Genomic DNA, 27,202 nt, shown 5'->3' on the forward strand with positions numbered 1-27,202 from the left:
GACTGCCCCTTATTTGGATAATTTTCATAATGACGTAATTATAGTCCGTTGGCCTAGTAAAAACCCACCTTACACATAAACTTAACTAAGAGAAACGAAATATAGGTACTTCAAATCTATAATTATCGCACTATCCAATTTTTTATAATGAAGATACTGACGCTAAATTTCAAGTCGTTAAGATGTGATCATTTGCTTATATATGGATTTTCACTGTACTGGTTAGGAAGTTTGTAAAGTCTATTATTCTAATAAATCCTCTCAGTTCTTGACACGAAGAACAAGAGCAATATTTCAACGAAACTTATCGAGATGAACATTGGATTAAGTTATTGCAATACTTCGAGCCGTGAAATAATCTGGTTAACCAGACATTTACTATAAGTGGATACTACATTGAGGAAAATAATGCAATAGTGCCGCTGTTGCGGTTGTTATCATGAATGCGGTTAGGAGAAGCTGGCAGTCAGAATTTTAAGTGAAACAGTGTAATAATGTAGGTGATTCAATGGAATGCTAGATGTATAGAAGAAGGCAGGAAATCCGGTCAGTATATGAAAATATCAATCAACTATGTCTAGTAAACACAACAAGATTAATAGGATTAGAAGTAAACATAGTTTTCTCTTATCAAAATAATAAAGAATAATAGATAAAAAAGATCCACTTTGTCAAATTCTCATACCCTTCCTATTGTTTCATATGAACCTGCAATTGAGGTACTTTGAGATCTATTTTGAAACAGGTAACCATAAAAATAATGATGCTATTGAGGCAAGACAAAAACCCAAACTCAGAAACACCTTGCTATTTGCAATTTTCGTCCTATATATAAGAATTGTAATAAAAAATCTGAACATTAGATATTCCATTTTTAAAACAGTTAAATATATATTACCACATAGTAAGTAGTTGGTGGATAGTTGAATCACTAATTCACGGAACACAATCAAAAACAAACCAGTTCTGTAACAAAATTTTCACCTTGGGACTAGTAGAGAATTATGGGTAATAGGTATGAATGCATCTGATAATACATAACATATGAAAAACAATTATCTATCATCCCCGGGTTCCAAGAAAAAATACTTATACTCTATGATCCAAGAAGTGAGAATGGGAAAGATGAATGAGTTTCAGCGACGGTTCCTCAGTGTGCACATGTGCACCGCTAAATTCGATGCCGTCTCTTGAAAGAAGAACTAATTGAATAATGACCTGTCATTATTTGAATAATTACCGACATATTAATGACATAACGATCATTTCAAACAAACAAAACTCCAAATCACAAGACGATAATTATTCGTAAAATGAGAAATCTAGCCGTCCCAGCTCCCATCGCCTCTCAGTCTATAACGAGGTACGAATCTTATATTGGTCCGTGATCACAGGAAATCAGTGCACTTCTAGCTCGTAATATAATTTTCTTTTTAAAGAAAAAATAAGAATCAGAAGTGTAGAGGGTCCGAAACAGAAACTTACGAAAAAATTGCCTGGTTTTGCGGGTGTCATGTAATGGTGTTACATACTGCTTTCTGTGTTTATTATTTGGAAACGATGCGGCATCAGAATAGACAAAATCTGATTTTAGAGATATAAAGTCAATACAAACTTCTCATAAAATCACAATAGGTAAGACTGAAGACTTGATAGTGCAGAAAGAACTGTTACAAATTTTCCTCACTCTCTAGTGGTTTGAGTTTAAATTTCTACCTAATAAAAAGTGCTGATACAAGTATTTCTGATAATAATTCAAATACAACAAATATCGATCCAGTTTTCTCATTTCCTCGCATTGAAAAAAAATCTACCAACGTCCTAATAAATATTACCCTCATCATTCAACATCAAATTGTGTCATGTGAAATACATGGCTAGCTTTAAACTGTTAATTGCATATCTGCTTACCAAAGAGAGCCATTAGAGGCTAGAGAGATGTAAACTTCAGGAGTATATAGTTTGATAGGCTTTGAGGACAGTTATTAAGTCACTTTGATCAGCAAAGATTGATTAAGTTAAGGTTATCGACCACAGCGGATGAATACGTGTGACATTTTTGTTCATTTGAAATGGTGTTAAATCTAATTATTGATTTGAACTATTTCTTCAATATATTCTCTCCTATCATTATAAGCTTTATTATTTTAATTATTTATTGTCCATTTATTGTTATTATACTCATTTAAGTTAATTTATACAATGAGGACTCGCTCCGTTGCTTGTAGATGGACCAAATTTTTTTACATCAGATAAAGAAAATAAAAAAAAAATTAGTTCCATCCCTGTAAGTCCTTAATAATGAGATTTACTTTTAAATTTAGCAAGTGTTGGTGCATTCATATTATTATGTAATGACCTCAAAACATAATTACAGGAAAGCGTTTTTAAAATGTATCATCAATTAGGCTAAATTGACAGATGAATGGGGCTCTCATTGAAATATTTAACCGAATTATCGCTACTAGACAGAAAAACAAAATTATATCACAATAAATGATGTAGTTTATAATTTGTGGTTTGTTGTGAATTTGAATGAAAGCATATTTTGAATATAAATTGAATATGAAGCTTTGACCGACTATTAATGTGTTATTTTAATTTTTAATCTCTATATAATCTTTAAGGCCCATGATTTATTTTCCTGTTCTCTTCGGTCTTCAACTGATTTCACAATTTTCCCAATATCTCCAATATCTCCCAACAAGGCATTCAATGACCCTCTTTTGAATATCTATTTCTCAACTTGTTACTGATGGGTATTTATAAAGATTATTGAGTTCCTGGTTAGTTCTTCCCTTCCTAAGTTATTCTTCCATTATTATTTTCTCAGAAATTTTCCTAATAACTTCTCTTCCTATTATAACCAGTTTTAGTTCTTCCGTTTTTGTCAATTTAAATGACCTTTCTGCTCTATTTCCTTCCGTTATTCCTTAATTTATTTTCGTTCGTTCTTTGTTTCTAGTTGTCAGTTTTGCTCCCAGATATTCGAATTCACAAACGTTTTCAATCTTCCGCCATTCCGATCTTTATTTATATTCTTTTCTACCAGATACCTTCAGCATCATATGTTCTATTATCTCTTGGTTTATTATTAGTCCAGAATTTTTTGCTTTCTCTTCTAGTTGATTGCTCTTTTCAGTTTCTTTTTTATTCTCACCACCATAGTTAAATCATCAGCATATGCAATTATTTGCTGCTTATAGTGATAAATGTATTGTATCTGTGCTATACTAATAGATGAAAGGTTAAACACAAATTATTATATGACTAACGACATATCAAGGGATTAACATACATTGTAAGGAGAAAAAACTATAGAGAAAATATTGTTCTCTGCGACGGACTTGATTTCTGGCTGAATCACGGTTCAAATTAGCTATTTGGAAATTATTAGCAGCTTTCAAAAAAAATCGATTTCTAATGATAAATAATTTATATATGGAAAACATCTTAATAACCTATTCCATCTCAAATTTAAATATAGAAATATTTGCGAAACCATCTGATACATCACATGCTAATTTTATCCTTGTAATCACCACTAAAACGAGAAAGAATCCCTACTTAGTCACTTCCAAAAATAATCTGTTTTCATTGGGAAAATATTGAGAAAAAAATAAGTCTATCCTAATTCAAATCTAGACAAAAAACAAAACTCATGTTTTAGAAACGGTTCAATTTATTAGGCCACTCAGTTTATTAAATATCCAATTGATTCATTGAAAGTATTTATATTGAAAAAATTCTGTTCGTCATCACTCTCTTTCCTTGATCATATACTTGTTATACCGGAATTGAATAGAACTAAATTTAACTTTTCATTAGAAACCAAATTGGTTCACTGATTAAATTCTCTCTCTATACATCAATTAGTGCGACATCAGAGCAATTATAGAAATTACAATCAAATCTCCATTTCGAAGTCAATGTGGATAATATGATTTCTCTTGTAAGTTGGTACCTCTCTGGCATTTCCATTTAACTTATTCTGTGAACCAGTTAGGTCACGTATCAAGTCAGATATGACCATTAGGGATTTGACAAAGCTGAAGCTGGAGGAATGATATTCACTTTGTTTGCAAATTTAATACAAGGTTAACGCACTAACTTGTTAAAATAAATGTATAAATTGTAGAGTCACAAATGAAATGTTAATATAATTGACAAGAAGGGGGATAGTAGTCGTAAAGCGTGGTGATGGCATTAAGGTTTATTACTATTTTATTACTATTTATGACCTCTAGGAATTAATGTACGAGTTTCTGGTCTATATTGAACCTCCATATTAGAAACCAAATTGACGGAGCAGATCTGAAATAACTTGACATTCATGAATACTGTGTATAATTTGGGAAAATTTCAAATACGTTGAGAATAGTAAAAACTTATTATATTGTTTCCAAAAACTGAATAGAATGCTTCTCTCCATTAATAGTACAAACGATGGGATGATACCAAATAAAACTTCAATACCCTCTATTATTGAAACCGTTGAGGATTTTCCTGGCAAAATTTTTGAAATATCTTAATAACAGTCCATTAAGAGATGAAAGCATGAAAAATTCCACTTTTTCTGCTTTCCATGCTGCGAAGGTTCGATCTGCAGATCACAAAAATCATTTTCAAGGAAATTTTTCACCCGAAACATATCGTTTTCAATTTCAATTTAATTTTCAATGGCTTGGACTGCCCGCTTAGTCATATATATTGCCAATGAATTATAGCTTTCTGCTGCAATTCTGTTGAGAGATCCGGTCAAATTTTCAAAATACTATGAATTCACATTACCTATATACAGGTTATAGACTGTCAATGTTGGAATTGGTATTATAGTTGATAATTTTACCTTTCGCAATGGTCGAACTAGTGAGATATATGTTGTTTTTATGGTAATTCTTTTGGAAAATATGTCTCTTAAGATTAGAATATATTTTCAGTTCATGTAGTTGATGATTGTTTTCCTAAACAACTAGATCCAACAAGGAAGTTCATATCTATGCAAAGTATTTGGAAATAGTTGATTTGTCTGAAAATTGCTCACAAATATCAGTCGCTGCACCATATTTTGAAACTATGCTGTTATTTTTCCTTCACTCACCGTGTTTCTGATTGAATGGCTGTACACATTCTTTTTCACTGTCAAAAAATTGATCATTAATCTCATAACTTCTGAAATCTCAAATTAAAACTTAAAATTACAGTTTTGTTTATACCTTTTGATGAAACTTATTCAATAATTTCATAAACCAATATTCCAGAGGCTTCATAAGCAGAATTATATGAAAAATCTTTATATTTATATTTTAATGTAGTTAAGCTGCATTAAAATCGAATATATACCATCGTATATTACTTTGATTCTTTTGCGATATTCTTGAGACCTTGAGGAATAGTCTGCGGAATTTAATTTTTATGAATTGTTGTTCTTACTAACCTTTATCAGTTGCTGTTTTAGATGTTTTAATGAAATTCTTACCCCACAACATGAAATTGATTTGAATACGATTAGTATTCACTTAAAAAAGTTAAATTCTGTTGGTTTCCCTTTCTTTTTATCCAAACGTTTTTGAGCCATCATAAAAGTTTGTAATGGAAAATTAACTTTTTCAGTCGAGTAGGATTTTCCTAGAAAGCTTAGGTTTGATGATGTAAAAAAGTTTTTAACCAAGTGATATTTTATTATACTAATGTTATGTATATACTTAAAATGTGATAAAGTATCTGTACTGTATTGAAACTTGTGAAATCTTAGATTGAGACTACATTTTCGTCAAACGCTTCTGATAAAAATTGAGTAATAACTTCTCAAATCAACATTTCAGAGACTACGTAAGTAGATTTATATGGTAAATATTCCATAAGTAATTTTTGTTCTGCCAAATTCAGTTCACAAATACTGAATCAAAACTATATCTTTGATATAATTTTTAATAATTGACTCACGATTATTTATTGGAATTCATCATATTATTCCCCTTGTAACTTTGAGCAAATATATAAAGTGCCGCTTATTTCTGGAAAAAAAAGCTTATAATGACATAATATAAAAATCTAGATATGTTTAATCAGAAAGCCACAGTATTTTCCACAGCCCTATAGTATACCTTTGGAAAATAGAACGAGTACATTCCGGAAGTTGAAAATGTTGAAAAATAATTGCACATTGACAACATTGACAAGGGATACACCTGTTGAACTACCAAAAATTCTTCTAGGTGACAACAAAGCACAGTCATGTAAATAAATGTTCGATCAAGTCCCTGGTCTAGGAAACAAAAACAAGAGTTTTAGCCAAAATAAAAATAGTGCCTTTTACATTAATAGAAACCATCCAACATAGACAAATGGTCTAAATAAAACCTTACCCAACCAATAACAAAGTGACATCTACTATTCCCCCAATTCACATCAGGGCTTTTCACATGATTCCCAGGACTTTTCCATGTTTTTTAGTATAGCCTCAATTGTGCTGCTACGAATCAGTTATCGATGGTTAAATTTGGTGGACAAAAGTCACAGTTTTTTCTATTGTTTAAAAAACTCAAAGGCTGTTCGTATTCACAGACTCTAAAAAAACAAATTTTTCGAAAATGAGCTCAAAATTTGAGGCAGGCAGGAGACTTATTGATCCATGCTATATTTCTCTGTAATATCTTTATTCATTATGAATGTTTTGTGTACATAAAGTAACTAGATTCGAATAAAATGAAACTTCAGAAGTTGAATATTCTGCTCAATGGAGTGGAAACAATGGCTTTTGAAAAAGATGCATGCACATAGTATAATTTATTACCCTTGTCTATTCGTAACTATTTTCTCAAATAACATAAATAGATAACACTTTCAAAGCCCGTGAGCAAAAAGCTCAACCCAATAAATAATCGGTTTTCGTCCCGAGTTTCTTTCCGAGAGCACAAACTCCATTTTCTCCACGACCGACCACTTCCAGTTTTAGAGCTTAATATGAATTTGATTCGATAACATTGCTGCGGACTATCTCTACCTAAAACAAAAGGATACAAAAACAAGTAGATTATTGTGTTAACTCGACGATTTCACCTCACTTTTACAGTGAATCCCTGTCAGGAGGAACGAGAAGGGCCAGTGCAAATAACTAAAAATGGCTGTAATTCTACAGTGAGATGACAACTTTAATTTATTCGTATAAAATTTAGAACAAAGCAGAATTTGCAGAATATTAAATCGGATCAACGTTGCCTCTACGTTTGAAATAAAGATTAATGGATTTACCAAAAGACAAGTTAAATATACGAGGTGACCAAAGAGAGAAATGTGAAATATTTTTACTACATTAGTGGTTGATAAACTTGTCTTTTGGGTTGTTGTCAATAAATTTATGTGGCAATACTAGGCTATATATCATTTGTAAATATAAGAAAAAAAGAGAGACACTATAAAGACCTGATAATCACAAGAGTAGAAAAAGATAAAAAAAGAAATCCGGACTAACAAGACCAAATTGTTTAAGAAAATTCACTATATATTCACATAAAACATTTCGAAAAATATAACGACCAAATATGAGTGATTACAATTAGTTATGAATATTGAGCTTCCAATAAAAGACTTCAAGATTGTGATATTCTAGAACAAACATAATTTTTGGTGTCATAATAATTAAAGTAAATTTTTTTTTAAGTTGATCTTTTCAAATTTTTATAAGTGGTACCACGTCTTTATGAACATGTGGAAAGTCAGCTTATTGTCAAATCCTCAGAACTTCAAAGTGGACGCGTATTTTTTGTATGCTCAAATATCTTGAGATGAAAAGTGGACCAAACCAAAATTTATTGATGATTTTGAAAAATATATGTCATCTGTCATCTTTGATTCTATCATTGGAAATATGGACTGCTGCATTTAAAAGTAGGCATAAAAGTCTTGAGAACGATCCATTCAAAATATATCCAAAAAGTGCATCAACGCCACAAAACTGCAAAAATACTGAATACGATTACAAAATCATCGAATAACCGAAAGATATTTATGAAAGCTCAAGTGTCTCAGTAGACGTTTGAGCAATCTTCTGGCTGAGGTCTTGAGGACAGAAATATCTTTGAAAAATGAAAGTCAAAGGATCAAAAACAGACTAGTATGAGATTTTCTTTACAACTTTGGAGCTTTTAAAAAAAGATACGAACAATTTTGTATGTCATTCCATAACTGTAGAAGAGAGGGTATACAACTATGATCCTGAAACTAGCTAAGAAAGTTGCGAACCCACTACTTCCGCTCCAAATATACTCCAAACCGGTAGTGATGTTCTTTGACAATAATTGTAATGTTGTACGAGGGTTGCTATTCAAGTTTTGGGATAGAAAAATAAATACATATATGTATAATTAAATATGGCTTTATTATTTTTCACATTATTCTCCATAAAGATCAATATACTTTGTTATGCGTTTGAATGAATTTTTTCCATTCCGATTGAGGTACCTCCAAAACATATTTTTGAACGCATCAACCGCTTCGTCAGATGTTGAAAAATGTTCACCTCGTAATTTATTTTTGATCTGCGTGATTAAGAAGAAATCATTGGGTGCCAAACAAAAACTGTACGGCGGATAACCCATGATTTCCATGTTTTGACTGTTCAGAAACGTTTTTGTTTGAACTGATTTGTGAGAGCTCGTATTGTCGTGGTAGAGAAAGATTCTTCTTTAGCCATTGCTTTGTCTGATTTTTTAGTACTTGGGAAACAAATGCTGGTATACCATTTAGTATTAATTTTCACTCTAATGGAACGGTGGTTAATATCTACTTATTCTGAAAAAACAGGCGAACATTTGCTTTGAAGTGCTTCATGTACGAACAACATTTGTCGGATTTAGCTCCTCTTGAAAGACCGATACAGTCGATTGATGTTCAATTTCGAGTTCATATACATAGATTGATCATTTAATTTTCTCAGCATTTCTGTGCACTAATCGACCCGAGCTTTTCAGCGATTGTCAAATTATACGATATCCAATGTGACCAAATCTTTTTGACAGCTTTATGTTCATGCAATATTAAATGTATGTGAGTACTATTAATGACCAAAAAACCAGCGTAAGACGGTGGCTCGAAAGAGTCGAAGAGAGTTGATGCGGATGGTTTATCCACGTCGACAGTCATAAAAAATCATCGCATTAAAATGTTTAAATGACTTAATTCCATTTTTAGCTAAAACACGTTCTGAGTACGTTCACCATTAAAAATGTCAAAATTCATGATATAAATGTCATTTTGACATATTCTTATTATTGCCGCAATATCTCAAAACTCAAGTTGCAGCCTTCGTAATCTTTTGGGCCAACTGGATGTCGAGTTCGTTAGAAAAGTCTTGGCGTACACAATAAAATACTAAACTAAAATAATTCCGTCTGAATGCCTGTTCTTACATCTCAAAAGTCCATGCATGCAAAACATAAAAGCGTTTTTATTCAAACTATGCAACTTATTGAGCAACCAGGTAATCATTAATTTATTATTAAAGTATTCCAAAAATATTCCATCTTTCTTGCCTCTCAAATTTTACTGCGAAGTAGACTTGATAATTATTGATCTAAGTAATAAAACAGATTAGGTCAGGCCGTACTTTCCATTGCTAGAAAGAATAGATTTATTTTACGATCTCCTATAAACCTACCGGTTTATCAGCCAATCGCCAAAAGACAGAAAATCAGTCGCTGACTAGACAAAGTCAAGGAAAAACGGCTTCCATTAAAATCAGAATCATTATCAAATTAGATATAATTAGACATAATAATGAATTGGATGAATAAAAATTGAAAATTAAATGAATTATTATTATATCTCCCACTCCCACTTGAAACACTTACCTCAATTATGCACTTTACATCTACTACTAAATTACTGGTTTCTAAGGATGTGAAATCTTTCATGTATATACCGAATGCTCCAAGTCTAATTATTGGATGTAGTTTGGTGCTTTAGTCTTCGCAATTATCATATAAAATACTCGAGAAACATAAGGACTATTATAACAACTATGAACTTGTTCAAGTCCTATGAAACTTTATTCAAAAACCCGACCCCAAAAGGATCTCTAGGCACTAAAGTTATTACCAGCATCCAATTTTACATTAAAGTTGCTCATTTATGTATTCTATTGTATATGCTGGCCACTAATTACAGATAACCGATTTTAATCAATAATAAAATGAGCTGGTATATTTGTAACCATGGTAAACATACGAACATGTGATCTATTGAGAATCTATTGAACATTATGACAGCTTGTCAATAGATTAAGTATGTTTTTCCATCTCACATATTGCCGCAACCATCCATTACATGAAGTGCATTTTATGGGGAAAATTGTTTTTTCTTACCCTCGTACAATGTAAATCTTCTACTATTTTTCCAACTATCCTCTTCCCTAACAGATACTAACACAGCTATCATTCATTAGTCGAGTTTGAGTTTCTTAGGTTCTTTTTTAGCTACTCATGTTCCACAATTTTGTGTTTTCACATTTTTCGTAATTTCATTATTAAATTTTTTATAAGTTGATGAGCTTGTCCATTATATGTATCGAATATTACCAAAATGATTCAAAATTTTGACATTTTTGATTGTGTTTAGCAAATAGATCATCAAAGTATGTATGAAATTTAAAAAGCATGTACCAAATAAATCCTGCTAGAATAGTAATTTTTCAACTAGGGCAACAGACCTTAATTTTGAAGCCAAGCTGAAAGTTGCTCCGAAAATTGCCAAATTTTCAAATATATAGATTAAAGTGAGTATGAGAATATACCGCAAAAATTATATAAACAAAAAAATATTTTCAAAATAAGGGAAATATCAAACCACTTATGTGGAAACAGCCTCGACAATGAAATTTATTTCAATGCAGTGACATGACTTCAAACTTTCGACATAAACATTTTCCCATGAACAAGTTATACAATTTCAAACGTAATATGAAACTATGTTTCAAATTCCGAAAATTGAAAGTTCCATGTAGCTCAGATAACAAACACAAAACAGATTTTATGTTATAATGTGAGCAAATGTATCGAAATTCAATCGACCAGATTGATTATTACTCAATGAAAAATAAATTCAGAGAGATTTTCGTTCCTCAACTGTTTGCTTTTCCCGAATATTTACTGTGAACTTTTATGGATGAAACCATTTGCAGTCGATTTTGGAAGTCGTTTCACACCAATGTCGTCAACAAGCGTTGATCGATAATTGACCCGAGGGACAGATTCTAGCAAAATAAAGAGTAAATTAAGTAAAGAACTGTGTGTGTGTGTGTGTGATTTCAGAAATCAAATTATTCGAGTAAATCCACAAAACAATTGAATGGAATGTATAATATATTTTTTGAAACTTGAAACAGTTGGAAGACGACCGAAATTACTTAATTACTAATTATCTGGTTTGAGTAATGTGCGTGAGCTCACATTGCTATGATGACTGAAAAATTCCATTGATGACTTCTGAATAAAAATAATAGTGAAAACTTAAGAATCGACTAACCTCTGGGCAATATTCTATATAATTGGAAAACAATTCACTTCTATGCGTCTTATTTGTGAAAAAATGTGGATTTATTGAATTTATCTTGAATAACCCATTCAATTCATTGGTTAGATTATACTCTGTGCTAATGCACGATAATGATCGTCCACACGCTACTAGTGTGATTCGGCAGTACTTAGAAGAGGTCGAGATACCCACCGTGAATTGGCTTGCACGTAGCCCGGACCTTAACCCAATAGAGCATGTCTGGGACCATCTAAGATGGCAAATTCAGCAGCATCCGGTACCAATAAAAACACTAGATGATCTTCAAAATATTCTTTTTAACTTCTGGGAAAACATGCCGCAAGGATACGTCCAGAAACTCTTTATAAGCCTTCCAAGACGAATGGAAACTGTAATTAGAGCGAGGGGCGGCAACACACGCTATTAGAAATTCATTGGTTGGTTTTAGTTTAAGCACCGTTCATTTTTTTATATAGATGTTTTGTATAATTTTTTTGATATTTTTGATGTTTTGGTAAATGAAACTTTTTGTCCTCTGTAGATTAAACTGATATGAATGAATGAATGAGTGATGCGATCATTTTTGTGGGGTGTGTATTTCACATTATATTATTTTAATGGTGACTGTCCTACATTTTAAATAGACGACAAAGCAGTGAAAAATAAAACGAAAACCAAACAGATCACTTTGTTAACTCAACATTCAACTCAGTTTTCAGTTAATCCTTGTCAAGGGAACAACCGGATTTCGGTAAACAAGGTGTACCGTGTCATGCTGGGGTAGAAAAATTTATACGAAAAATAAATGGAAAGAACATTATCTGAAAATAAATAAAGTTTTATATTTCCACAAGTTGAACATTTCATCACTACTCATTATAAATTTTAAAATTCGTTTTCTTATTATATATTTGAAAATCACCAAACATCGTCTGAATGATATTTTTCCCCAAATTCAAATATGCCTTTTCCCAGGGAGAAGGTTTGAAATAACAACAGTCTTTTTAGGAAACCTGTGTAATTGTTTGATATCTTTAAAAAAAGAAGATCGAATTCACAGTCAGGTGAGAATATTATTCTTAACATTAACATTAATACATTGTTAATCAAATATAATATATTCAATTTCATATTTCGAAATATGAATTACAAGAATATAACTTTACCTCGTTATTATTCAAAACATAGAACTTTCTCAGGAGTAAAAACAATCCTGCTCTTTCCGCTGACGGCAATCATGAAAACCCGTCGAGTTTTTCGATTTATTTTCTTTACAAATTCGCATCTGGAATTCTTGAAATTAACAAGATATAATGAATTATGAAGTATTTTTTCTCTGTCGTGAAATGAGTTATTGTTGATAGTAAATACTGAAATAGAATGAAATTATGAGGTACATTAAATTTGACGAGTTTATTACAGCAAGAGTTAATGAATTATCTTAAAAGAAATAATATTTTCGGTTTCTGAATCACATTTTTTGTTTATTTTCATTATTTTGTGTCGTTTTGAAAAGGTATTTTTATGTGAATAAAAAACAGGAAAATATGTAGGCATATATTGAATAAACGACGTTCTTACAAAAATGTTGATGTGGAATTCAAAATATATGCACTTAAAAAATTTAACTCAGAAATGAGTATATTTATTTACATGTGTTTCTATATATAAATAATTTTTTACTTGCTGCTGTCTGAAATTTCTATTATGTATGATAAAAGTACTTTTCTGGTAATAAGAAATTAGTTTCAAAAGAGAAACTTTCATTTTAGCTGCTGCCCATTATCTTCGTCTACTATTGCTGCAACGACTGCCGCTGGAATAAGGGCACATATGACATCTCGTCCTGAGTCATCTCTTAAGTGAAGTTCAATATCAACACTTAGCTAAAATATAATATTACTTTTATCAAAAATAATAAATAGATGTAGAAAAACCGTTAGATAATTTGATTGGCTTAACTTTTCAGGAATAGATAACTATAAAACCTTATTAGAATGATTTTAGAACAACCTTTTTCCCAATTAGTCAAAATGAACTTCATTTTAAATATATCAAAAGTAAAAATATTAATTTTCGCCTGAAAATTACGGTGCCTATTTTAATTATTTTATTAATATTAATTATTTTGGCCGAAGTATTTTAATAAAAAATAGGATATTGGGAAAAATTTGCTTGCATTTCAGGAGAGTGATTTTGATTTGGATAGGATAAGGGGTGTTTGAGTACCCTAAATAATCAAATTAAATTTTATTGCCATACATCAAATCCATTTACAAAAAAACAAAGTAAAGTGAAAAAAGAATTTAATTACATCTATGGCTAGTTGCGCCACCATACCTTTACTGATTGAAAATAGAAAGAATATGGAAGGAAAAATACAAAATGAAGATCAGAAGAATATGAGTACTGTCAAACGTCATGCAAGCAAACATAACAATGTATGAGATGTGCCAGTGAAACGATGAGCTTACAAATGGCTGCCTCGATCTACAATTCTCTCTTCTCAATAATACTTTGATTGAAATTGTAGAAGTAGAACATTAATAAGTTTTGATGTTCGATTTTAGATAGACGAAGCTATTAGTACATCAATTTTTATTTTCCCTTGGATTCATCCAATGTTACCAATGAATATACGTTATATGAATCAGCTAAAAGTAGAATGAAACTGAAATTGTCAAAAATATTAACACTATGAATTATCTGTATGGATTTTCGTTGGTAAGGATAATATTGTGTTGTTTTCACTGTTTTTCTAGGATATTATGAACTTCGTCATTTATGTTTTTCTGTTATTAAATTGTTCAATATTTTTCATATAATAACGTAATCTTATCCAATTTCAATGATCTTTGATAGTTCATATTCGAACAGAAATCTCATAACAATATCTGCTGTCAATTAAAGAAAAAATTCAACTAAATTAGTGAAGGGGAATGTTTTCCCATATCATGCCGCAGAAAACCTGTAACAACTGAAGACAAATCTTCAGTTGCTTATGTTCATTCACATTTGAGTCCGTTTACTTCAAAAATATGAATCATATTTTGGGAACAACAACAAAAAACAGTAAATATTCTAAACGATTCATGTCGCATGTTCCAGAAAACATATTGGAAGGTATTGTTTCACGTCACGCACATAGCTAATATGAAATTCCATCTTGTTGGAGCCAAATAACATTTTTAAATTAGAAGACAATTCAAAATTCCTAATTGGATTTATAAATCACCGAACAAACTCAGGTATAATAATGTTTACCAATAAATTCTAATACGTTTCCTCTAATGAAAAAGGGTCCAATTATTTTCTCGCATATTATTCCAGTATTTACATTAATCTTTGTGGATATTGAGTGTGGGATTTTCCCATCCGACGAATATTCTTACGTGACCTGTGTTTATAATTATAATTCCGTTGATAAAAAAGGAGCCTCATCGAAAAATATAACCCTATTTAAAGGTTTCTCGACAGTAACATTTATACATTACCGTATCAGCAAAATCTTCATGTCTATCGTAATCATCATTTAACAAGTACTGCGTATGGATGTAATTTATTATCACGGGAAATTCTTGTTAAGGATGTTTGCGGATTATTATTTTCTATACTATAAAAAGCATCAGAAGATTTGCTTTTCCTATGCTGATTTGGGTGTGTATTCCTCAGCATCAGTTTGGTTGAATTTTTTACCAACCTACTGGGATTTCAGCTATGATATAGACACTTGTTGACTTCTAACCACATCATACTGAAATTACAAATCTCTTTCTCTGATGAACATCAACCTCAAAAATTAATCAAATGTCAAATTAGTTATTGATGTAGCCATAGCAATCTTTCTTAAGGAATATTTTTGGCTGGTAATAATAAAACGTCGGAAAAAGCGCAGACAGTTTTTGGCATATTCAAATTGACTTTTTTGTTTTACTATACTGATTATAATAATAGAAATAATTAATATTTGTAGAGGATTTCAAAAAAAACCCTTTTGAAATAACAAAGTTCATCATAGTCCCAAAAAAACAATAAATCTGACAACGATGTAAATTCTACCATATTGCCAGTAACAGTGATAGTACAGAAATGAATATTATAATATATTTCTATTATTATCCAGCTCTTCAATGGAAATAGATGTACTTACTGTAGGATAATTTTCCTTTACGTAAATTGACACAATATATGTATTAGTTTGCCCCGGACCCAAAGGACAATTGACTCCCAAATCACAGGCATTTGGATCTGGTAGGGGAAATTTAGATTTTATAAATGACAACTTTCCGTATACTACTGCCTTGAGTGTATTTGAAGTAACATCTGTGAAAAATAATGTTATGAAGACAAGTAGAAATGAACTTGCTAATTATTATTTAAATTATTACTTGATTTAAATGTGGCTGTCAATGTTGCATTTTGGCCTCTGACTAGTGGACACCGTGCTTCATTATCACAGCCCTCTATATCAACTTTAATTATCGATCCATCTTTCGATCCTGAAATGTGGACAAAACCATAATAAATTTATGTCAAAGATTGTTACTGCTTCTAATGTATCAAGTATTTCAATTCGGCTAGTTACTCTTCTTACCATGACCTAATAATCGGTTCTTACAAGAGTAGAGGTAGAGTTATTTATTCATTACTTTTCTGTTATCCCAATTGTGAAAAAAATATTGTAACACAATGTTCTAAGCTGAGTTTATTACAATCTTTAGTCAATTCTTGTTTCCATTGAAGAACTTTCTATTCCATATCATTCGACGGTAATAGATGCCCTTCATGTTTCTTGTTACTTTTATTAGATTGGTTATTTGAAAAAAACACTATGTTATCAATTCAATTACTACGTTACCTTTCGTGTTTCTTGAATCTTACATGTAATTTCAATTATTTTTTTCTATTTCTCCAAGTTGGTAAATTTGGACTGTTATCTGAGTTGGTTGGATTGGGAGACGTTAATTCTAATTCCTAATTTAGCTATTTTAATATGATTAATCGGAAATTTGGTATTCAATTATAATATATAATCAATCAACTATACTGATTACAAGACTAAGATCTTATTAAACTTATGTTATATTAGTTCTACCAAGTTGTAATTAGTGTGCTGAATCTGCTTCAAACAAAAGTTGTTTGAATGAGGGCAAATTCTTAAACTGTAACGTAGTCCTTCATTTTGTCACCTTTACCTGATCAAACGTATTTGATGCTAATACACAAACATTCTCACTGCTGGTGCAAGTATAGTGTAATGAAGACATATACAGTTATCGTACTGGTCTTATATCAATAGTACAATTCTTCATTTTCTCGTTGGTTATTTACGATGCGGTACTGCCGTGGCAGCAAAGAAAACATGTTTGTGGTATATTGAGGTCGCAAGGAAATTAGTAGAAAACCAACCTAGTACCACTTCTCACTGATTCTTGGACTCCCTTGGACCTTCTTAAAGTACCATATACCCAGATCAAATCATTAGGTTCGAATAATTTCACAAGAATAAACTAAAAGATTCAAGCGAAACTTCGAGTAGAGATGTGTAAACAGGTCCTTGCTTTGGAAAGATAATATTTTATCAGAAATATTGTTAAATTCGATGAAACATGGATTTATTCAAACAACCCAAACATTGAAAATCAGTGGCTAGACAAAGGAAAGCGGATAGTCTTGTTGTGTGTGTGATGGAATTATGAAAGTTGAGTGTACTAAATTACGCCGAAGAAAATTTAAGAACTGGTGATATTGAGCCTTTATTTTTGTATGATTATCAAATAAATAGAGTATACTTGGTAATCAGCATTAATTTTTAAGACACTCTTTATATATGCCTCTTTAGAAGCTATAAATAATGAGAAATTTGAGGACGTAGAGTTAGGTCATTGTGGGATGGATGGAGAATTATCTCATAATTATTCTGACGTTATTAAATAGTCTAAGAAGGTTAATAACAAATAATATCAGAATGTGTGTAAATAGTAATCCTTTGAGAATGGTCATGAAATACCAAATGCTTGAAAAAAATTCTACTTTGTTTTATAATTGGCAAATTCTAAGATTAGAAATAAAAAAATCGCGGAACAGAGGATAAGCAATAAGGATAATTAATCAGATGTCATTTTTCACCGAAGCTGTGCTATTTATTTGCTTTCAAACATTTTTTTATTGTTTCCTATATAAATAATGTCAAATCTTTGATAAATATCAGCTTCTCATTGTTTTCGAAAACGTCAAATTTATAATACAATATGATATAAATTTCTATTTTTTCAGTTTGATAAAAAAAATTGTTCATATATATGATTCATTTTGAAAATAATACAAACATTTTATTTGTAACAACTGCAGATTAGTCAATTTTAATTGTTAATGTACTATAAAGCAAGGTACAAAACAATGAAGTTTTATAGGTATGCTTTTATTGTGAAAAATTTCAATACACCAAGCGGTACTGTACACTTAAAACTTAAAAGAATGCGAAAATTACTAGCATATAAACCAAATAGAAATTGTTGACCCTATGTACTATAAAAACGTTAAGATACTGTCAATTTAACTTCGTATCTTAGTCGTTTGGAAAGGTGAAGGTCAGAGCTGAGTATCACAATTTAACTGCGTTGCCATGGTATACAAAATAAAACGTAATTGTTCATTCAATTAAGTCATTTAACTTTAATACCTTTTATGCAATTATTCCAGCTTCCATTGGATGGAAAGACAAGGGTTAAGCTATAGGGAAGCAAAGTAGATGGTTCAAAATAAAAATAAAAGATTTCTTATCCATTGTAATAATTACTAAACACCAAGAAAAGAATAAAAAGTATAAAAAGATCTACTTATACAATGTGTATGAAGAAACCACATTTAAATCTAAGTTTGTTCGTTCCTCCAAAGTTACATTTAATATATTTAGTTTCATATACTCGATATTTTTAAGCGTATTAAGATACCAGGGGCTCAAAAATATTTCAACTTTTGCTACTTCACTGTTTCCCTATTCAATTTAACTTGTTAAGAAAACACGAACGGAAAAAGGCGTCGTTTGTTATGAGCATTACTTTTCAGGTTTGTTTGAAATTATTCCATTGCTGAAGGAAAACTTTCTCAACCACAATATGCTATGAATCCAAGTAGATGAGTTTCAGATTTAAAGTTTCATTATAAGAAATTGAATATTTAATTTCTTCATACCTACTAAATAAAATATATAAAGAGAGGTATTTGTTTAAAACAACTTCCAGATAAAACGTAACAACGAAAATCACGGATCAATCAGAAGACAAAAATTTAATTCAATCAAACGGTGGATCAAACTTTTCGTTGGGTGGCTTTACCTGCACACGCTCGTGATCAAGACATGCTGCTTCTTCCATTGTATCGCAAGTTGTTGTGATGTCATACTGTCGTAATAAGCTGTTTTAATATTCTTTTATGGCATTATTCTAACTTAAAGGCAGTACAAAAACATAAAGACAAAAAACACAACGAATTGAATATTTCTAAGTAAAAACAAAAATTAATATTAATATTTTATGATTACGATAGATCACAAGAATCGGGAAGTGAATTAAATAAATCCTTCACCCAAAAACGTGGTTCTTTTCATTTAGAATTATGCTCGACTAATCATTTCTAAAGAATCCTCTTGCACGCAGAATCCTGAGCATAAAGTTTTGTGTTCAAGGAAAGAAACAGAAAATAATTATGAGGCTGATTGGACTAAAGGATTCGTGAGGCTATGTTTAACTCGTACTTTTTCCAGCTCTGGATTCTTTGGTGTGTAGTGGAAAGAGGGAATACTAGTACAGAAATTTAAGAGGGGATTCTGAAGCTAAGCTACCCTTTTCCAAATAGATATATGTACAATTTGCTCTGTACTGGATATATAATCAACCAAAAGCACAGGAACAAATATATCTATTAACCCTTCTATAGCCGAAAAGCTTTCGAACGGTGAACTTCTAAGATGGTACCAACTTTATTGCGACACAAGCTATCGATAAATAACTATGTCAAGCTTGTGTGGGTCTGCTGGGTATTCTAGTGTCTAAAAAATGGAAGGACATACGGGTCATGAGTATGACAATCCCCGATGGTTTCATTATTAGTCTAATAAACAGAAGAGCCGGACACAGCTTTCTGAAGAGATGGCTGGAAATCAAGGGCATGCGACACATCAAAACGTCAAAGTACATCAAGAATTTGGACATACGAAAGATGCTCATGTCCAAAATGCAAATATGAGAAGGAAACTTCAAAACACTTTTGTTCAAGTGCGCTCTTTGTTCTACTTTGTAGAAATTGGAACTTCTCGTCAATGGTTTGTTCACAAAATACTAATAACCTAATGGAGTAGAAAACTATATTCCACTACGTCAAAAATATAATCTACAGATTTTCTAATACAAGTTATATCTTCTTTATTTACTCTCCTTAGCGGGCAATGATTTCTTAATATCCGCTGTAAAAGTATTTATATCCACTCCCAATCACTTCCGTCACATAAATTCATATACATGATGAATTACCATTTGTTCCCATATTCAGATGAAGACTTGGCAATACCTCACATTCTCTCGATTGTATTAGTCTATATGCTGTTTTTAGTTTGTACCCCAATATCCTGATAAGACGTCCATTCATATAGAAAAAATGAGGTTCAAATAGAAATATTCTCCACGTCAGTCTTTCGCATACAAATTCTGATTCCTTTTCAGATTTTTCACTCTGGAATATGTGGAATCCTTATCTCATTATGCTATAACAAATAGTTTTCGAATTTATGCCATCCACTGCGTAGTATCAATTTATGATTCGTGTGTACATACTGCTTAACCAATCTAACCCAAAAATGAATTAGATATCAACTACCTTGTAGTTGGTATATATTCTTTTCAACGCACTGGAATACTCTCACGTTATTATGAAAATTCTCAATTCAAACGTTTTTATAGTAACAACAATTTCCATTCATTAATTTATTAATACTAATTAATTGATTAAAAAGACTCACCACAATCCCTAATGTTAGCCGAAGATACCAAACATGTGAAATAAATCACTAAACATAAAACACTAAAGATCACTTTTCGAGCAGCCATTTTAAAGAGAACGGATGCAAGTACTCTCCGGCAAATTATCCAGCTATTAATAAGAGTGTTACTTGAGGGTCAACTGTATTTAGCTCCGTATTATCTTTAAATGAACTGGAATTTTGTGTTTCTTAATGAGTTTTAGACGTATTATATGATTATCAATGACAAATTTTGAGAATGCAAACTACAGTACTATTATAATATCATCTTCCGTAGATAATTTTAATGAATAATTAAATTTTGTTATCTAGTATGACTAGTTCAAAGGTTGACGATGGTATCCTAAAGTCTAAATAAAACAAAACAAAATTTATTTGATTCATTGAATATATTGTAATATTTAGAATATTAAAATAGATTCTTGAACCCAAAATATAACGGTCAGCTTGAATCAACCAATTTTCTAAAATAATTGGATTAAAATAATTTTGGAAAGAAACTTGTAATATATACTCAATTCTTCATAAGGCCCCATCTAATGAAATTAGGTTCAAATAATTTCGTATGCCAAAAAAGCTACAAAAATGAATTGAAATATAGTACCAGAAAATAAAAAATAGAAAAGGATAAAGAAAATCAGCGGAATAAAATCGGAAAGAACAACAAAGAGACATTGATCGCAAATAAAAAATATACTGAAAAGACAAACTTGTTATAAAAACCAATCTACAATTATTACTACTGAAATGAAATATATCAAAAAATTATCATGTCTTGAGAAAAGCAAGGAACAAAATAAGAGAAAGGAACAAGTGAATGAAGAATAAGAAAAGAAAACAGATTGAAAGATTCGCAAAGACAAAGAGAGATGAAAAAGTGTATCAGAACCAACATAATTAGAAGGAGAAGTAGAAGAAAAGACAGGCTTGCATTAAACTACTAGTATTTGTGTACTAAATTACCCAAGTACAGCGAGAAAGTGGTGAAACTTTTCAGAAGAAAAAAGTACGCAGTAAATGGATAGGTGAAGATGATCACTCTCGTTACAATTACTTCAGAAATAGACGGAATTCCCTTGTTTATTGTACTAGATTATTATTTGAATTATATTAAAATTATTTGATAATATTCCATAATAGAATGAAAGTTTAATTTTTTGCATAATAAGATTTAACTATTCACTATTTTGAAGTCAAAAATTCAAAATATACAATAAAATAATAGTGATCTTTTATTCCAGTTCCCATTGCCCAAGTTGACGCAGTAGTTGGAGATCCTGTATACCTGCCATGCGATATATCAACAATGGAACCTGGTGACCAGGTGTTATTAGTATTATGGTATAGAGAAGACCTAGGAACTCCAATATACAGGTAGACAATGTTGTTTAATTGAGTGTTATGCAATTCAGCAAGTTTTAATTATAGATTATGAACATTTCTCGAAAAAATATGATTATAATAGATCAATTTCAAAATATCCAATATGGTTACTCAATTTATGATAGTATAGGTATTTCATTGAATTAAGAGTTCAATTACGAATCAGCTTCTAGTTTCCAGTAAATTTTATTTTTCTATTGAAAATGAATACTACAGAACAAAATATCTGAATTTTATACGTATCACTTAACATGAGTCGATTTTCAGATAACAGTTAATAATTATAGAGATAAGTCGCATCGTTATAATTAATACTTATCAATCACCCCTTTTGTAGTAATTATTATTGATATATCATTGAATGATTGACATTTATCTGCATCAGTTGATTCTATGAAAATGTTAACAAACATATTTACAAAATAAATAACGTTATAAACCAGAGGTTATGTTCTACATTTAGATAAGTCAAAGGTTATGCCATTCATGTCATTTCCGGTATTTCTACAAATAATAGACTTGTTGAATATTTGACTAAACAGTTACTGATAATTTAGCAAACCTCATATTCACTTGCATTTTTCCGTTTCACATAATTCTGATAACTCAAATTCTGACTTATGCGACAATAGACAGCATGTCATAGATTTTATGAAATTTATAAATTGTTATGCTATGCTATTCAACAGATAGAAATGATCGAAAAATTCATTTTTATTGACTCTTCATATACGAATAACTCTTATTGACTCTTCATATACGAATAACTCAGATATTGAGTTCTTAAGGTTATCGTTTCAACTAAATTGAAATGTAGCGCAAAGCATCTATTAGATTATTTATTCAGAATATAGTTTGAAACATTTATAATCAGATGGAAATTATTAACTAAGTAACTATAGGAGTAAATTACACAGAGCTTATGAATTTACCAATCATACAGGGATATTCTTTGAATACCAAATTTCGAAACCAACTTTATTTATATTTCAAAATATTCTAGTATATCGTTGCATATGTAATGAAATAATTACTACAATTCTCACAGCATAATTTGTATATATTATCAGTTTTCAATAAAAATACTATTGAGATTAAATCTTTTATCTACAATTATTTCTTTAATGATCTAGTTAAATAATTCAGTTAATATTTCACAAACATAAACATAGCATTATAATGTAAAAACAAATATTGAGTACATTATTGGGTGACTTATGAGACTAACAAAAACTAATGGGTAATCCATCAAAAAAAAGATCGCAAGGTACAACCCCAATTCCATGAAGACTTTTTTCTATTCACATAAAAAGGCCGTATGACTGGCTATTACAGAAACAAAATTCAATCGCATTTGGAGTGTTAGCGAAAATATTCATTGCGCGGTTTTCTTTTAAAAGTGAGAACTTTTGAACTCAAACACAGTATGAATGATTTTTTATTTCAAATATATTTTGGAGTTGATATTTGAATATGATTACGAGAATTTGCTCCTTTTCGAAAAATGACGAGTACTTGTAGAACATAAACTCTTTGCAATACTTCAGACTGTATTTCGGTAATCATGCGTCAAATATTTCACTTTCAGTATTTCAGGATACTCTGCGTAGGCATGTTATTTTGCAGATCCTCAAAGAAAGTGATAAAATGATGTCAAGTTTTATCGCGCTGATCAAATGGGTGGTCTCAGTTTCCTGTTATCATATTTTTGCTTTAATGCTTCCAACTGAGTCAAAAAAGTTGGTATATCTGTGTATACCTCAATATTAGGTTTTGACCTTAAGAGTTTTTGGAGACATCAAGGACTAGTTACGGCTAGTTTTACTGGATGTACTCAATTTTTCAACAAAATTTTGAAATGAAATTCTAGATAAATATTTTCTTCCGCCTATTCTCTTGATGTGACGTATCTTACGAAATGAAGTGAAGGTATTCAGAAAATGATCAAAAGATTCTCGATTTAATCGGTTTGCAGAAAGTCAGAGCAAACTAACTTAAATATAGAAGAGAACTTTCACATCAGTGTCACCAAATTAAAGATCCCGCCTCTTAAACAAATCATCATTTATACTAAGAAATAGGGAAAGAATTTACGAATCTCACGGGATACTATTTCAATATCTCATAATTTCACATCGCTCCGAATATTATAATACAAACAAAACATTTTTTTGGACATGTTTAACTTCACAGTAATTAACTTTCGCATTCTGAACCTCTTGCTGGGGCAAAATTGTCTACTTACTTTTATCATTAAGAAGTTTTCCCGCTGTACACAGCATTGTTCGTTCATTTTATGAAAGTTTCAACTTTTTTGTTTTATCCGTACCGAGAATTATAATTTAAGTAATCATGTTAGTCTAGTTTTGGTACGTTGTAATATCAGAGAACATTATGCTTCATTATTAAGATTTAAGTCTCCAAACTCCTAATTGCATTAAAAGGATAGGGGCGCTGGAGTTGCACTTAACAGCGAAACATATGTTCTCCAATGTACTTCTGCATATAACTTGCCGCAACACACGTTCTATGTTATAATTACTGACAATTGAGAATTATTAAAACTTTATTATAAGCCTATTCGGGAAAAAATATTGATGTTTACAAATCGGTTTAGTGGTGGATGAAACTTGGGATGTCAACAATTCATTCACTCATTCATTCCCAAGCATTGGAAATTTAAATTTTTTAGATTCATAATTTGATTGCTTACCTGCGTTGAAACGATTTAGATCGGAAATATCTATCTAAATATTTCAAATGAATTAGTCTCATGTTTTCGCCATTATCTCCGCTTAGTTATCTATTGAAATCTACAACCTCCCAAGATCTTCACTACAAACCTTGTCTTCGTTTGATAGTTTGACTGGATAGTTTTGTGCATCCATAGCTTTGTTCACCGTTAGTAGTTACTGAATGCACTATTACTAGATATTGACAGTACTATATCTAGTGTTTATACAGAGTGTTCATTTGAAAACGTATCACGCTCTATATTTCAGCTCGTATGGAAAATTCAAGAATATGATGAGCTCATTTTTAAGGGGGATCATTTGTAGGCAGCTTCTCAATTATTTACTTACACAGATTGTATGAATGGAACTCAGTATTACATGATGATGAATCATCAAAGTATTTTCAATTCCAATATCCAATTAAATGATAAAGAAGTATGATATTCAGTTATAATTCATAAAATGAAAATTCTTCAACAGATTTTGATGACAATTTTGATTAAATTGTGAACGGTAACGACTCTTTTTATTAGCGGACATAATAACAAGCCAAATTTTTTACTATTATATGATAATACTAATTTTATAAACGAATTACGTTAATATAATTCGATTTCTGATTCATTTTCAGCATTGATGCCAGAGAACGGGACTTCGGTATGGCAGAAAGATGGTCAGATGAAAACGTGTTCGCCAATAGAGCATATTTTATGCCAGAAAAAACACCTGCAGAATTAGGAGTAGATCACATCAGAGAGACTGATCAAGCTATGTATAGATGCAGAGTCGACTTCAAAATTGCTCAGACTAAAAACAGTAGGGTCAATCTCACTGTCATAAGTAAGTAAATCATTATAATAATCTAGTTGGTGTTCAAGAAATTATATCGTTCGATAATCAAGTTCATCATTTCATTTTTCTCAAGAGAATATTATATCTTTATTAACACGTGTGCATCTTCATGTATATCGATCTCAACCATAAATTCTCAATCAGCATAATAATAAAAATAAAATTATTAGTTTTGACAGTCATATAAAGATAATCCACATGATAGGCGTTCAAAAAGAGCACCGTGGCCGGAAAACATGACAAAAAACAGAATTATGATGACTCGTAAACGAGCCGATAGAGATTTAGTAGAAATCGGAATATTTTGCCGGAAGTCTTGGGTTACAGAGAGATCTGTGCAAAATAAGTTTTTAGTAAGGGCTGAAAAGATATTATGTATCGTTTTGTCACTTTTAGTGAGACTTGGATCTACCACCATAATCATGGACCAAAACAAGAGGGTAAAGAGAGGTGCCAACCTAGCACTGCTGCTTAAAATATAGTTTTAGGTTCCTAAATTTGTCGAGAGAATTTTTTGAACTTATTAATTCATCAGTGTACATTTTTATTCAATTTTACTTAAAATCCAATAGCCGGGATCCTCAAACAAGAACATCACTAGAATAAGTACATTGAAGTGCTTTGAATAATAAAAATTTCTCAAACCAGAAAACGATTATTTTCTTATCAAACGAAAAAACTTATTGAACAACCAGTAACATTTTATTATGGAAAAAATTGCCAACCAGAAGAATTTCAAGAAACAACGAAAAATTATTTTTAGCTTGTTGACATGCTATTTACTATTTCTACAAACAAATTAACTTAGAAGTTATACAAAGTTTATATTTCAATTGAATATTCAGTCTAAATATGTATAGTAAATATTTGAGGTAAATATGAGAATAAATTGGCTATGAATAGTTGGACATGAGAATACATACAGGTTCAGTAATTTCATACAATATTACAGCTGATAAGAAATTAGGATAAGTAATTAGAACATCAGATTTTCCTTCTACTTGAGTAAAGAACTTACGTTAGTCATGAAATATATTCTTGAATTCTAACGGACATTTACTTTGAAAAGAATTTCACTTCAATAATTTTACTGACATAACTCGAGGCATATTATCATATCTTGTACTTTTTAAATACCACACACAAAATATGCAGCGGTTCGAATTTTTTATGTGGTGGGTATCTTATTAAGACTATAATTTCACATTGGCCGATCTGTATTTTACGTCAAATTGAGTCATCTCGCGATGAACATATACAGTAAAGATTATTTTTCAATCTTCCTCAGTATTTGGGTAAAATGCTCATGTTTAGCGATTCGAATTGTACCCTTTTGTCTAATTTACACCTGTGAGATTAAGTACTTGACAAACATTTTCCTTCGTATTATGTATATATACTTCTTTTATATATTTATACTAATTATCTGAATCCTAGTCTATTTGTTCGAAATTTCATAAAAAAAAAAGAATATTATTTCAACAAAAAATTTTATTCATTTCTATAAATAAATATTGTAATAAATCTCAATTGAACTCTAGTTTATTCTCAGAATTCACGTAATAATATCAATGTATCATAATTAAAATATTCCCAATTTATTCATGTGTTGATACGACTACCGGTGTAAAGTGGACCCCAAATCGCCCAGACGAGAAACAGC

At 30.7% G+C, this 27,202-nt stretch overlaps 2 protein-coding genes across 2 annotated transcripts in view; one reads left to right on the forward strand and one right to left on the reverse strand.

The window, feature by feature from the left end:
* The window catches only part of LOC130451619 (hemicentin-1-like), a 321,757-nt gene that overhangs the window by 199,526 nt on the left and 95,029 nt on the right, over window positions 1–27,202 (forward strand). The window contains exons 4-5 of the mRNA XM_056790757.1: window positions 21,811–21,943; window positions 25,319–25,527. Coding sequence (XP_056646735.1) covers window positions 21,811–21,943; window positions 25,319–25,527 — 342 coding nt within the window. The remainder of the gene's footprint in view (window positions 1–21,810; window positions 21,944–25,318; window positions 25,528–27,202) is intronic.
* LOC130451620 (NPC intracellular cholesterol transporter 2-like) lies at window positions 12,532–20,852 on the reverse strand. The gene is made up of 4 exons (XM_056790758.1): window positions 20,549–20,852; window positions 15,921–16,031; window positions 15,683–15,855; window positions 12,532–13,418 (listed from the first exon to the last, which is right to left on the reverse strand). Exons 1-4 carry the CDS (start codon window positions 20,634–20,636, stop codon window positions 13,296–13,298), a joined length of 495 nt encoding a protein of 164 aa, XP_056646736.1. The 5' UTR covers window positions 20,637–20,852; the 3' UTR covers window positions 12,532–13,295.

Source organism: Diorhabda sublineata, chromosome X (assembly GCF_026230105.1).
Source record: "Diorhabda sublineata isolate icDioSubl1.1 chromosome X, icDioSubl1.1, whole genome shotgun sequence".
In the NCBI taxonomy this organism is placed as follows: Eukaryota; Metazoa; Arthropoda; class Insecta; order Coleoptera; family Chrysomelidae; genus Diorhabda; species Diorhabda sublineata.

Coding starts and splice junctions, on each gene's coding strand:
- LOC130451620 (XM_056790758.1), bottom strand. CDS start 20,636: ATGGCTGCTCGAAAAGTGATCTTTAGTGTTTTATGTTTAGTGATTTAT. Junction 16,032..20,548: donor GGCTAACATTAGGGATTGTG/GTGAGTCTTTTT, acceptor TCCACATTTCAG/GATCGAAAGATGGATCGATA. Junction 15,856..15,920: donor GACAGCCACATTTAAATCAA/GTAATAATTTAA, acceptor TATTTTTCACAG/ATGTTACTTCAAATACACTC.